The 12,217-nt window shown below is 41.9% G+C and overlaps 1 protein-coding gene across 1 annotated transcript in view; it reads left to right on the forward strand.

Annotated features, from left to right (window-relative positions):
- Nucleotides 1–9,900, forward strand: part of LOC130073537 (NACHT, LRR and PYD domains-containing protein 3-like) — a 57,133-nt gene extending 47,233 nt beyond the window's left edge. The window contains exons 9-10 of the mRNA XM_056239008.1: nucleotides 1,186–1,359; nucleotides 9,723–9,900. Of these exons, the coding sequence (XP_056094983.1) occupies nucleotides 1,186–1,359; nucleotides 9,723–9,900 (352 nt within the window). The remainder of the gene's footprint in view (nucleotides 1–1,185; nucleotides 1,360–9,722) is intronic.
- The last annotated feature ends 2,317 nt before the right edge of the window (nucleotides 9,901–12,217 follow it).

The following is a 12,217-nucleotide window of genomic DNA, read 5'->3' on the forward strand; positions in this document are numbered from 1 at the left end:
TGTAGTTCTCTTTGTTCCCCGGTTACTACCCGAAACCCGAAGTTTAAAAGTACGATTAAAAATGCTACAGACCCCGTCAGGCTATGGCAGACGTGTCATTCAACCTATTGTAAGTCGATGTACCATCACAAGAGACTTGGAAATATATTATGAAGGTTGAAAAGTTACCTAGTGCTGCTTTAATGTAGAATGAGTTTCATTTGCTCTTTCTCTCTAAAGTCAATAACCATTTCCTTAGTTTTTGAAATCAAGAGCCAGTTTCCTACTGACAGTCCCACCTCTCCAGACAACCAAAGAAATTGCAAGGACCAACATTTGGAAAGATGAATGGAACCAGCTAAACCTACGAGCCCTGGACTGGATGGAGAGAGGAATCACCCCGACTGAATGTCTCGCCAGCGGGCATGACCTCCCATGGCTAACCTGGAAGACCCTCAACAGATTACGAGTGGAACAGGGGAGGTGCAATGCACTTATGAAAACATGGAACCACCAGACAGATGACACATGTAGCTGCGGAGCAGTACAGACAATGCCCCATCTACTGGAGTGTAAAAACGCCCCTCAGTGCAGCGCCCAGGAGCTGGCTGAACCGACCACATCAGCTGTGATCTGCGCCAGATATTGGCAGAACGACATTTGAGATTGCAACGGACTCGAAGAAGAAGAAGTTTTTGAAATATTTAAATAAAGATTTGAGTTTTCACACCAATTTAAAAAGAAGTCCAGAACAGGCCCATGTTCTTCTCCCAATCGTTTAAAAGCCTCACTAAAGCAGTATCATCTGCTTACTTTACAATATGTCTATTTTTGAAGGAACTCACACAATAATTTGTATATATAATAAATAATAACGGAGATAAAACACATCCTTGGGGAGCTCCGACTGAGGTAATCAATTTGTCTGAAATGGACCCTATTTTAATCTGCTGAGTTCTAGAACTTAGAAAGTTTATCACCCAAGCAAGTGTCCTACTATCCATAAAAAGTTCTTTGGCCAAGGTGGCAACTAAAATACTAGGAGAAATACAGTTAAAAGCTGATGAGAAATCCACAAACAAAGTTTTTGCATGAGTATTTTGTATATTTATTATTTTATATATTTCATATTGACAGCATTGTTGTTATTTTATTGTTATGTTTATCTCTGGATATAGGCCTAATGTGTGTCATTGTTCTCTACAGGTTGAGGGATTGTGGAGTCACAGATGAAGGTTGTGTTGCTCTGGCTTCAGCTCTGAGATCAAACCCCTCACACCTGAGATCTCTGGATCTGTCTAAGAATAAACCAGGAGACTCAGGAGTGAAGCTGTTCTCTGCTGTACTGGAGGATCCTCACTGTAAACTGGAGATACTGTGGTAAGATCATCTCTACCATAAAGACTCGGAGTGAATAAGTATTAATATGTACAATATGTGTTTGGCGTAAACCCCATCTGGGGGTTCAGCGAGATTCCTGCTTGAACCATCAGATCTTGCCGGCGGTAGAAGACAGCAGTGAGAAGTTTCCCTGAAGAGGAACATTTACATCTTTATATATTATCATCCCCAAAAGACAGTAAAACTAACAGTTAAATAAACCGGACGAACTGCAAACCAGACAACAGATGCAGGTCACAGTGAAGAGGATTTTTAAAGCACAAATGTTTGGTGTAAATCAACTTGCCTTGTAATGCTTGTGCAAACAGACCCTTGCAAAAGCGTAAGCATTGCCTCAAAATGTGTGTCTGCACACATTATACACTCACCTAATGTCAGGTTGCTGTAGGCTGCTGAAGACGAGGACACGGAATCTGCGATATAGGTATTTATTTACAAACTTAACTTCTATAAACATACAAGAACAAAGGAAAAGAAACTCCAGGACTTCAAAAAACACACAACCGTACATGGACGACGACCAACAAACACTGAGGGAAAACACAGGGCTTAAATGAACAGGGACTAATGGGATGATTAACAGAAAACAGGTGAAGGGAATTACTAATCAGACATAGCGGGAAAAACTAACAGGACTGAACCAAAAGTCACAAAAGACGGGGGAAACAAGATCTCAAGACAGAACTAAACACATTGAAACCGTGACAGTACCCCCCCCCCTCTCCGAAAGGCGCGACCTCGCGCCGTACAACATCCAAAGGGGTGGGAGGTTGGGCGCCCTGGAGGCTGACGAGGGCACGGTGATGCAGGGACGGGAAGCCTCCAGGGCGGAGCTGGTAGCTTGGGGAACCGGGGTGGAACCGGCTGTGGACGTGGCCATGGCGGAGCGGGCTGTGGTCGTGGCCAGGGCGGTGCAGGCTGTGGGCGTGGCCACGGCGGAGCTGTCGGACCCTCGGGCGTCCAGGGCGGAGCTGTCGGACCCTCGGGCGTCCAGGGCGGAGCTGGATGTGGGCGTGGCCACGGCGGAGCTGGACGTGGGCGTGGCTAGGGCGGAGCAGGACGTGGGCGTGGCCAGGGTTGAGCAGACGAACCCTCGGGCGTCCAGGGTGGAGCTGTCGGACCCTCGGGCGTCCAGGGCGGAGCTGTCGGACCCTCGGACGTCCAGGGCGGTGATGACCCTTCGGACGGCCACGGTGGTGAAGACCCTTCAGGCGGCCACGGTGGTGAAGACCCTTCAGGCGGCCACGGTGGTGAAGACCCTTCAGGCGGCCACGGTGGTGAAGATCCCTCAGGCGGCCACGGTGGTGAAGACCCTTCAGGCGGCCACGGTGGTGAAGACCCTTCGGGTGGGCGCCCCCCCAAAATTTTAATGGGAAAATTGACAAGACAGGGGGGATCCGGCAGCAACGAGAGTCTTGGGCTGGGCAGGACCAGCGGTGACGAGGACTTTGAACTAAGCAGGACCAGTGGCAAAGGAAACTCTGGGCTGGACAGGACTGGCGCAGGATCAGTGGGCTCTAGCGCAGGATCAGCGGGCTCTGGCGCAGGATCAGCGGGCTCTGGCGCAGGATCAGCGGGCTCTGGCGCAGGATCAGCGGGCTCTGGCGCAAGATCAGCGGGCTCTGGCGCAGGATCAGCGGGCTCTGGCGCAGGATCAGCGGGCTCTGGCGCAGGATCAGCGGGCTCTGGCTCTGGCGGGCAGGTGACGGGCTCAGGCTCTGGCGGGCAGGCGACGGGCTCAGGCTCTGGTGGGCAGGCGACGGGCTCAGGCTCTGGCGGGCAGGCGACGGGCTCAGGCTCTGGCGGGCAGGCGACGGGCTCAGGCTCTGGAGGGCAGGCGACGGGCTCAGGCTCTGGCGGGCAGGCGACGGGCTCAGGCTCTGGCGGGCAGGCGACGGGCTCGGATTGGCTGGACGGAACCAGCGGTGCAGGCTTGGCTGGGCTGGACGGAACCAGCGGTGCGGGCTTGGCTGGGCTGGACGGAACCAGCGGTGAGGGCTTGGCTGGGCTGGACAGAACCAGCGGTGCGGCCTTGGCTGGGCTGGACGGAACCAGCGGTGAGGGCTTGGCTGGGCTGGACGGAACCAGCGGTGCGGGCGTGGCTGGGCTGGACGGAACCAGCGGCGAAGGAAACTCTGGCACTTCGGGACCGATGAGAGGAGGAAGATCGGTGAAGTCATCAAACTCGGAATTAACCTTAACTGTGCAGGGAAGCTCAGGCTCGGCAGGCGTGCAGGGAAGCTCAGGCTCGGTCATCACCAACCCAGGGTCGAAAAGAGGCCAGAATATAGAGTGGTGTCGGGCTTCCACTCGACCATCTCCTCCACTGCGGCCTCCACGGGTCCCACGAAATATGGCCAAACGGGTCCCCGCAAATGGATGTCCTCTCTCCCGCTCGGTCATCTTCGGTTTCCTTACTTCTTTAGTAAGGGTTGGTCGTTCTGTCAGGTTGCTGTAGGCTGCTGAAGACGAGGACACGGAATCTGCGATATAGGTATTTATTTACAAACTTAACTTCTATAAACATACAAGAACAAAGGAAAAGAAACTCCAGGACTTCAAAAAACACACAACCGTACATGGACGACGACCAACAAACACTGAGGGAAAACACAGGGCTTAAATGAACAGGGACTAATGGGATGATTAACAGAACACAGGTGAAGGGAATTACTAATCAGACATAGCGGGAAAAACTAACAGGACTGAACCAAAAGTCACAAAAGACGGGGGAAACAAGATCTCAAGACAGAACTAAACACATTGAAACCGTGACACCTAAAGGATTATTATGAACACCATACTAACACTGTGTTTGACCCCCTTTCGCCTTCATAACTGCCTTAATTCTACGTGGCATTGATTCAACAAGGTGCTGAAAGCATTCTTTAGAAATGTTGGCCCATACTGATAGGATAGCATCTTGCAGTTGATGGAGATTTGTGGGATGCACATCCAGGGCACGAAGCTCCCGTTCCACCACATCCCAAAGATGCTCTATTGGGTTGAGATCTGGTGACTGTGGGGGCCATTTTAGTACAGTGAACTCATTGTCATGTTCAAGAAACCAATTTGAAATGATTCGAGCTTTGTGACATGGTGCATTATCCTGCTGGAAGTAGCCATCAGAGGATGGGTACATGGTGGCCATAAAGGGATGGACATGGTCAGAAACAATGCTCAGGTAGGCCGTGGCATTTAAACGATGCCCAATTGGCACTAAGGGGCTTAAAGTGTGCCAAGAAAACATCCCCCACACCATTACACCACCACCAGCAGCCTGCACAGTGGTAACAAGGCATGATGGATCCATGTTCTCATTCTGTTTACGCCAAATTCTGACTCTACCATCTGAATGTCTCAGCAGAAATCGAGACTCATCAGACCAGGCAACATTTTTCCAGTCTTCAACTGTCCAATTTTGGTGAGCTCTTGCAAATTGTAGCCTCTTTTTCCTATTTGTAGTGGAGATGAGTGGTACCCAGTGGGGTCTTCTGCTGTTGTAGCCCATCCGCCTCAAGGTTGTGCGTGTTGTGGCTTCACAAATGCTTTGCTGCACACCTCGGTTGTAACGAGTGGTTATTTTAGTCAAAGTTGCTCTTCTATCAGCTTGAATCAGTCGGCCCATTCTCCTCTGACCTCTAGCATCAACAAGGCATTTTCGCCCACAGGACTGTCGCATACTGGATGTTTTTCCCCTTTCACGCCATTCTTTGTAAACCCTAGAAATGGTTGTGCGTGAAAATCCCAGTAACTGAGCAGATTGTGAAATACTCAGACCGGCCTGTCTGGCACCAACAACCATGCCACGCTCAAAATTGCTTAAATCACCTTTCTTTCCCATTCTGACATTCAGTTTGGAGTTCAGGAGATTGTCTTGACCAGGACCACACCCCTAAATGCATTGAAGCAACTGCCATGTGATTGGTTGATTATATAATTGCATTAATGAGAAATTTTAAAAGGTGTTCCTAATAATCCTTTAGGTGAGTGTATATTATTAGTATATATGTGTGTGTGCAGCTGAAAAGAGGGAAGTGGTGTGTGTTTCACCTGAACCAGGACTGTCATCATATCAGATTTATCACTACATGATGATCATGGCCAAAATAACACACAATAACAATATATCACCATATCTATAGAAATATTGAAAATAATAATAATAATGCTATCAGTCAAATTCATCTTTACTTTGATTATTATGTGTTATTTTTGTAAAAGAAGAATCACACCATCGCATAAAAAAGGAACAATTACACAATGCAACCAGTTTGAAATAATGGTAACACTTTATCACAAGTGTACAGTAACAAAGCGCTTATAAATAAGTTGCAAACTATTAGTCTATAGTTAATGTATAGTATATAATAGTGTATAAGCTCTAGTTAATATATTAAGAGACTATATACAAGTAGTGAGTTCTTCACTGTTACTGTAATTAACAAAGTGTTATTGTTTAATCTTATGTAAAAAGTTAGATAATGCTTTAACAACTTATTAACCATGAATAGTTCTCATTTTAGATTAAGTCACGGAAAATCAGAAAATGTCATTAAGTGCTTTAATACAGCCTTTATTTGTTTTATTTTTCTTAACATTAAACTATGGGGAAAAGTCATACACTTATACAGACTGTACATGATGTATAAGATGAGTCATATTTACAAAAACAATTAATCACATCTTTCTGAGTTTTATTTCAGAAGCATCATACAATACTACATTCTCTTGAATAAATAATTCAATAACAATTTTTTTTTAACAGTCACTTGTCACCACCTAGTGCCAAAACAATGTAATTGATAAATGCATTATTTTTAGTGCCAAGTTTCCATCAAAAGCTGATTTACTCTATTGTGATCACTACCGTAGACACCAGTGTTTATATTTGAACTTTAAACTTTTTTCCCAGTACTTCTATGGTAATTTAAAAAAATTGTGTGCTATCAAAGTGTGAATTACGAGGAGTTGTATCTTCGTGAATATGTATCTTCATACTTACTTGTAGCCTAAATCTTAATATACAGCCTTGGTTTGATTTTTGATTCATACCAAGATGAAATTAGCCAGAACACTTGTGTTTAAAATGCATATATAGACCTTATGCGCCAGAGAAACAAGCGCGCAGCCATCTTTAGAATATTGTCTTTGAACTTCTGTCGAGGAGTAATTAGCTGGTGAAGTGGATCTACTTATTGTAAAGTTAACAAAAGTTATCATGAGGATTGTAATGTTTAAAACAGATGTCTTAACAAATGTCAGTAGACCAGGAAGATTTTAAACGAGCCGTTCATTCAAAAATACGCATGGTCACTGTGAAAATACAGACCGGAAGACAAAAGACAACGAGCGCAGCGCTGAAAAGGGACTGGGCTACTTAAGGTCTATAGCCTAGTTGAAACCTTGCCCTATTTGGCTTGCTGTTAATGCTGTTAAACTGAATGAACGAGGCAAACTGTCTGCTTAAATAACAGCACTGAAATAAGCATGCGCTGTTTATCTTTTAATCAGTTAGGGACCATCGACATATGACGCGTTTTTGCGGTTAAAATGCGAGATGCATGTCAGTGCAGGTCTAGACAGAGAGAGCGTTTTTTAAAAGTTATTTTAACTAGAGTGCCATTAAGAAACCCACATCATACACGATACTCTGCAAAAGTATGGAAGCGAGATGAGCGCGCAACAGTCAATCACATCTAGGGTGATGTTTACATTAAAAACGATGGAAAAGTAGTGCAATGGAATTATTTAATTGCCCCTTTCCACACAATCCAAGTTGCTTTCATTGCTATAGTAACATTAGGCTTCCGTTTTCTTTCCAAATTATCACTGTAGACAGTAGAAAAGAAATGGTCATGTCATGGAGAGGTGTGTTATAAAATGTTAATATATAAATACATATAGATTAATTTATTATTTTTTTCATAAAATATATAATTTAAATATAGTTATTAAGAGTATCTAGGCATATCTGTCTATCTATGTATCTATCTATCTATCTTACCCGCATTATACAAAGTAAAAAAGCCCACCCAGGATACACACCCTTACACACACACAAACACACATTCCTTAAAATGTTTACAAAAACACTAAGCACACACACACACGTTACTGTTTTATGGGGACTTTCCATAGAAATAATGATTTTTATACTGTACTAACTGTATATTCAATCCCCTAATCCTTACTGATGTATTTTAACAACATGAATTTATGAGTATTTTTATATATTTCATATTGACAATTATTATGTTATTTACTTAAGTGGTATGTTAATCTCTGGATATAGGCTTAACCCTCTGAGGACCAAGGGGTTTTTGGGGTCCTTGAGGTGTTCTGACATGCTCTGACTGCTTTTTTCAGTTATTTATAAACATGTTAATGGCAAAGGTGTAAATTCACTCTATATAGCACAAACAGGGCTACCGTAATATGTGAGCAACATGTATGTACATGTTTGCATTTTTTATAGAATAATGTTTATGCATGGTTATTGAAAAAAACTAAAACTTAAAGTGTCTGAAATAAGGCCACAAAACACATACTAAATATGTGTCCACAAGACTTTTGACTAATGAGTGTTGTTGCCTAGAATTTTTGCTTCAAAATGATCTGAAAATCATCCTGCCAAATCATTTACACAAAACAATACATTGATTTAAATTTTATGAGACACCTTTTGTTTGGTAAGGCAATATGCGTGGAGGCGTGTTCACACCTGAGAAGACAAAGCCCGGATAATGTGCCACATACATAATGAGCTGCATATTAATTAGCCCTTTCACACAGGTGTGTCACAGGATCCCAAAGAATGCAAGGACAAAAGAAATTATCTATATGTACATATTTTACAATTAGAAATTGTAACCAATTATAAATAGGTTACAATTACAACAACAATTACAATTTTAACAATATTTCAAGTGTATTTCTTTGGAAAAACCATACATTTTATCATACGTATTAAAAAAGGTAAGGATTCATTAGTTTGAATATTGGAACAAACACTATAATAACATCTTAGTTGATAATTCAATATACCTACTTTATTTTTGACAAAACATCATACTATAGTATATTTAACTATGAGCAGAAATTGGTGAACAAAAGCATACCTATTTAATGTGACAGTAGTCTTTTTTTACAGTAAAAACTTTATAATCTATCCAAAACTAATCACAAAATCTTGTCTAAACATTCATATTTAGTCTGTAACATATTGTGTATGATATATTAGCATATACATGTGAATTTGTAGTTTGTTGCTTATACAGACATTTTATTTCAACAAATTTCAGTCTATTTTTACTCATCTTAGTAGGCTATAGCAATATAGTTTGGATGTGTTCATGTAAATTTAATAACATGTTTACTAATGCAGATTAGCATATACATGTGTGATATTGAATGAACGCCTGTGCCGTTCATTCAATATCGAGTGAAGGAACGGCACAGACACGCGCTGTATAACTGTAGTAAACAAAGCGCGCGCCTGTGCCGTTCATTCATCATTTAGCCTACACACAGACACGCAATTCATATTTAAACAGTCTTTTTGCGGTTTATAGACACTATTCAATATCGCGATTAGAACAAAGCACCTACGAATAAATGACTTACTACATCAGCTGGATCCGTTGCTCCTTGAAATGAAACTACCAGCACTTATGGTACATTTTCCAGGGTTATTAGATAGTATTATTCCTCACAGCGTAGGGATTCGCTGTGTTCACAGTGGTAGTAAGAAACTTACTAAACATGATTTTATAATCCAGCTGGTGGGCGTTGGCATGTTTGAATGGCTTGCCTTAGATCATTTGCGTTTGAATACCGCGCGCTCTCCGTGGGCGTGGCACATTAACGCGTAATGAGGTATAATGAGCTGGAAAGAAAAAGACTGACATCTCTCTCTTTTCATACAGATTACATAAACTGAGAATATTTGGGGGTTTTATATAAATTAATTCATTTAAAAGAAGAGAGTTCAAGCTTCATTATGGAAAAACACTCGTGCCTGTATGACAAGTATTCGCGGAATTACAGTTAATTTTCGGACGCGTTTCAGAATGGACTTAGCTGACAGAGAGAAGGCAGAACGCGCATCATGTTTGTTTTTCTTTATTTGGCGAAAAGCACAACACTTTGTTTTTATTGTGAGTATCCACAAAAAAAATAGACACTTATCAGGATCTAATGATGTACAACACTTAATATGTAAGATCAAAATCAACAGAGTATTTTGAGTTTCTTTTGCACTGATAAGAAAAAAAGTGAGCTGGTATCGCCGGCGATACCGCCGACCCCAGAGGGTTAATGTGTGTCATTGTTCTCTACAGGTTGAGTGATTGTGGAGTCACAGATGAAGGTTGTGTTGCTCTGGCTTCAGCTCTGAGATCAAACCCCTCACACCTGAGACATCTGGATCTGTCTGACAATAAACTAGGAGACTCAGGAGTGAAGCTGTTCTCTGCTGTACGGGAGGATCCTCACTGCAAACTGGAGACACTGACGTAAGATCACCTCTACCATAAAGCAGGGTCCCCGCAGATCCTTAAAAAGTCTTAAATTACATTTTTAAAATTTAAGGCCATAAAAAGTCTTTAAAAGTCTTATTTTTACGTATGAAAGGTCTTACATTTTTGATGACACTGTGACTTAGTTTTAATTAAGAAAGCATTTAGATGCGTCTATCTAATTAGCATATATATTCTTTTTTATTATTCTATCTTTGCTTGTTCACGTGACAATTTGCGTCATTCGCGGCAGCATATTAGCCTATGTCTGTCTCCTGCACGCGAGAGGAGGAAGAAGAACGTTATTACATGTCAGTTCAATTGTAAGTTCATTCTTTATGTGCTTAGGAATGTGTGATATGTATCGTCTATGATGATATTGTAATAATTTTTTTAACGATATACGAGGCACTGCGAGCTGACATCGCCTTTGTCTCTCATGCTTGCTTTCACTGCGTGATGTGTGCAGTTATAGGTATGTCCCGAAATAAGTTTTTTGTGTATCATATTATGTTGTTATTAAAATATCACATGACAATCAGTGTTACAGTTACAGTGATTGTCCTTATAAGCAAGGACAAAAAGAAAGCAATTTAATTTGAATCGTTATTAATTCTGGAATAAAAAAAATCTCATTTAAAATCGTAAACAAAAAGAATTACGATTTTTTTCTCCCAGCTTTAACACACACACAAATATTCCTTAACCCTCTGGGGTTCTTCGGACCAAATGGACCCGAAGAATTTAAATAAAAAAATGTGTAAAATCATAGCTTCATCGGAATGGTCCGAAATTTGGTGACTTTGTTGGTACTTGGTATATGAACACCCAAAAAAATTGGGGACAGGATTTGAATAGTCTAAGTGGTTGTAAAAAAAATGGTCACACTCAGGGTCTTCGGGTCCAAATGGACCCGCCATAGGAAATGAATGGGAAATTGACAAAAATGTGACAATACAGAGTTGTTTTGTGCGTACAATCAACAAATCAGCCACGATCCAGAAAAAAAGCACACAACAGTGAAGGGGTGAATCTATAAAACATCAAGAGTGCAAAACAGACACATCCACACACACACACACACACACACACACACACACACACACACACACACACACACACACACACACACACACACACACACACACACACAGAGAGAAACATGATTCACATTTAAACAGTATGCTATTTTTCCGTTTACAGACACTAACCTTATTCTATATCGCCAAAGCACAAGAACAAAGCACAAGAATAAAACACTTACACTTCTCAGCTGGATACTCATCGCTCCTCGAAGTGAAAATAAACCAGCACTTGTTCTGTGGTAAATGTCCCAGGATTATTCCTCATAGCCGCGCAAGACGAATCTTAATCTGACTAAAAATATAGTGTGTTTACAGAGTTTAGCCTATATGGGCGTTAACGCGTCTCAATGTGTTGCTTGCACATATTGCGTTTGAATAGCGCGTGCTCTCCGTGGGAGTGTCACATTACCAGAGATAATGAGCTGAGAGAAATATATATTGCTCATGGCTGGGTGAATAGTATTCGATGAGTTTTGTTTAAGTTTAGAGACGTGCTCCAGAAAAAAGTTCACGGAGACGGAGAGGCAGAACGCACACCCTGTATATTCTCTTTATTTTACAAAAGCACAATATTTTATTTCGATTGTTTGTGGGCACATACAAAAGTAGACATTTAACAGTTTATTTTCTCATATTTCTTAACTCTATATGACCAGAAATGATGGTAGTACTTTAAGTCTATTTGTCTGCTATGTGAAAAAAAACTAGCAAAATGCACGGGTGCGTTCTTGGTCCCCAGAGGGTTAAACAAAAGCTCGGTGGCGGACGGTAATGCATCTTGCATCACTCAGCTTGTTTGCCAACTGCCAATAAAAACTAACGAAGAAGAATATAAATCTTCTTCGTCGTTGTCATCAGGGGCTGGCCGCTGGCGGGCTGTTGTATGTTTCACCGGCGTAGTAGTGAGCTTACTGGTTAACCGGCTGAAGTTATTATGGACATAACAAAGTTTTTTATATGGAACATTAACAGTAAACCTCACCAAAATAGTGCATTTAGCTGATGTAAATGGGAAAAAAATCTCCCCGGGGGTGTATGCCCCTGGACCCCCCTAGGTTTGGGCTAAACCCCAAATGTTTACATCGTCTGGCTTCACCCCTGATCTCAGACAAAAAAATATTCACACATACGCACACGCACGCACGTGTAGTTACTGAAAAATCGTTAAAAACTATTTTTTACCATAATGTCTTCAGTTCATATTGTGGGTCATCCTTCAGATCCTTTAACAGC

This window comes from Rhinichthys klamathensis, unplaced genomic scaffold (assembly GCF_029890125.1).
Source record: "Rhinichthys klamathensis goyatoka isolate OS25496 unplaced genomic scaffold, OSU_Roscu_1.1 h1tg000550l_1, whole genome shotgun sequence".
In the NCBI taxonomy this organism is placed as follows: Eukaryota; Metazoa; Chordata; class Actinopteri; order Cypriniformes; family Leuciscidae; genus Rhinichthys; species Rhinichthys klamathensis.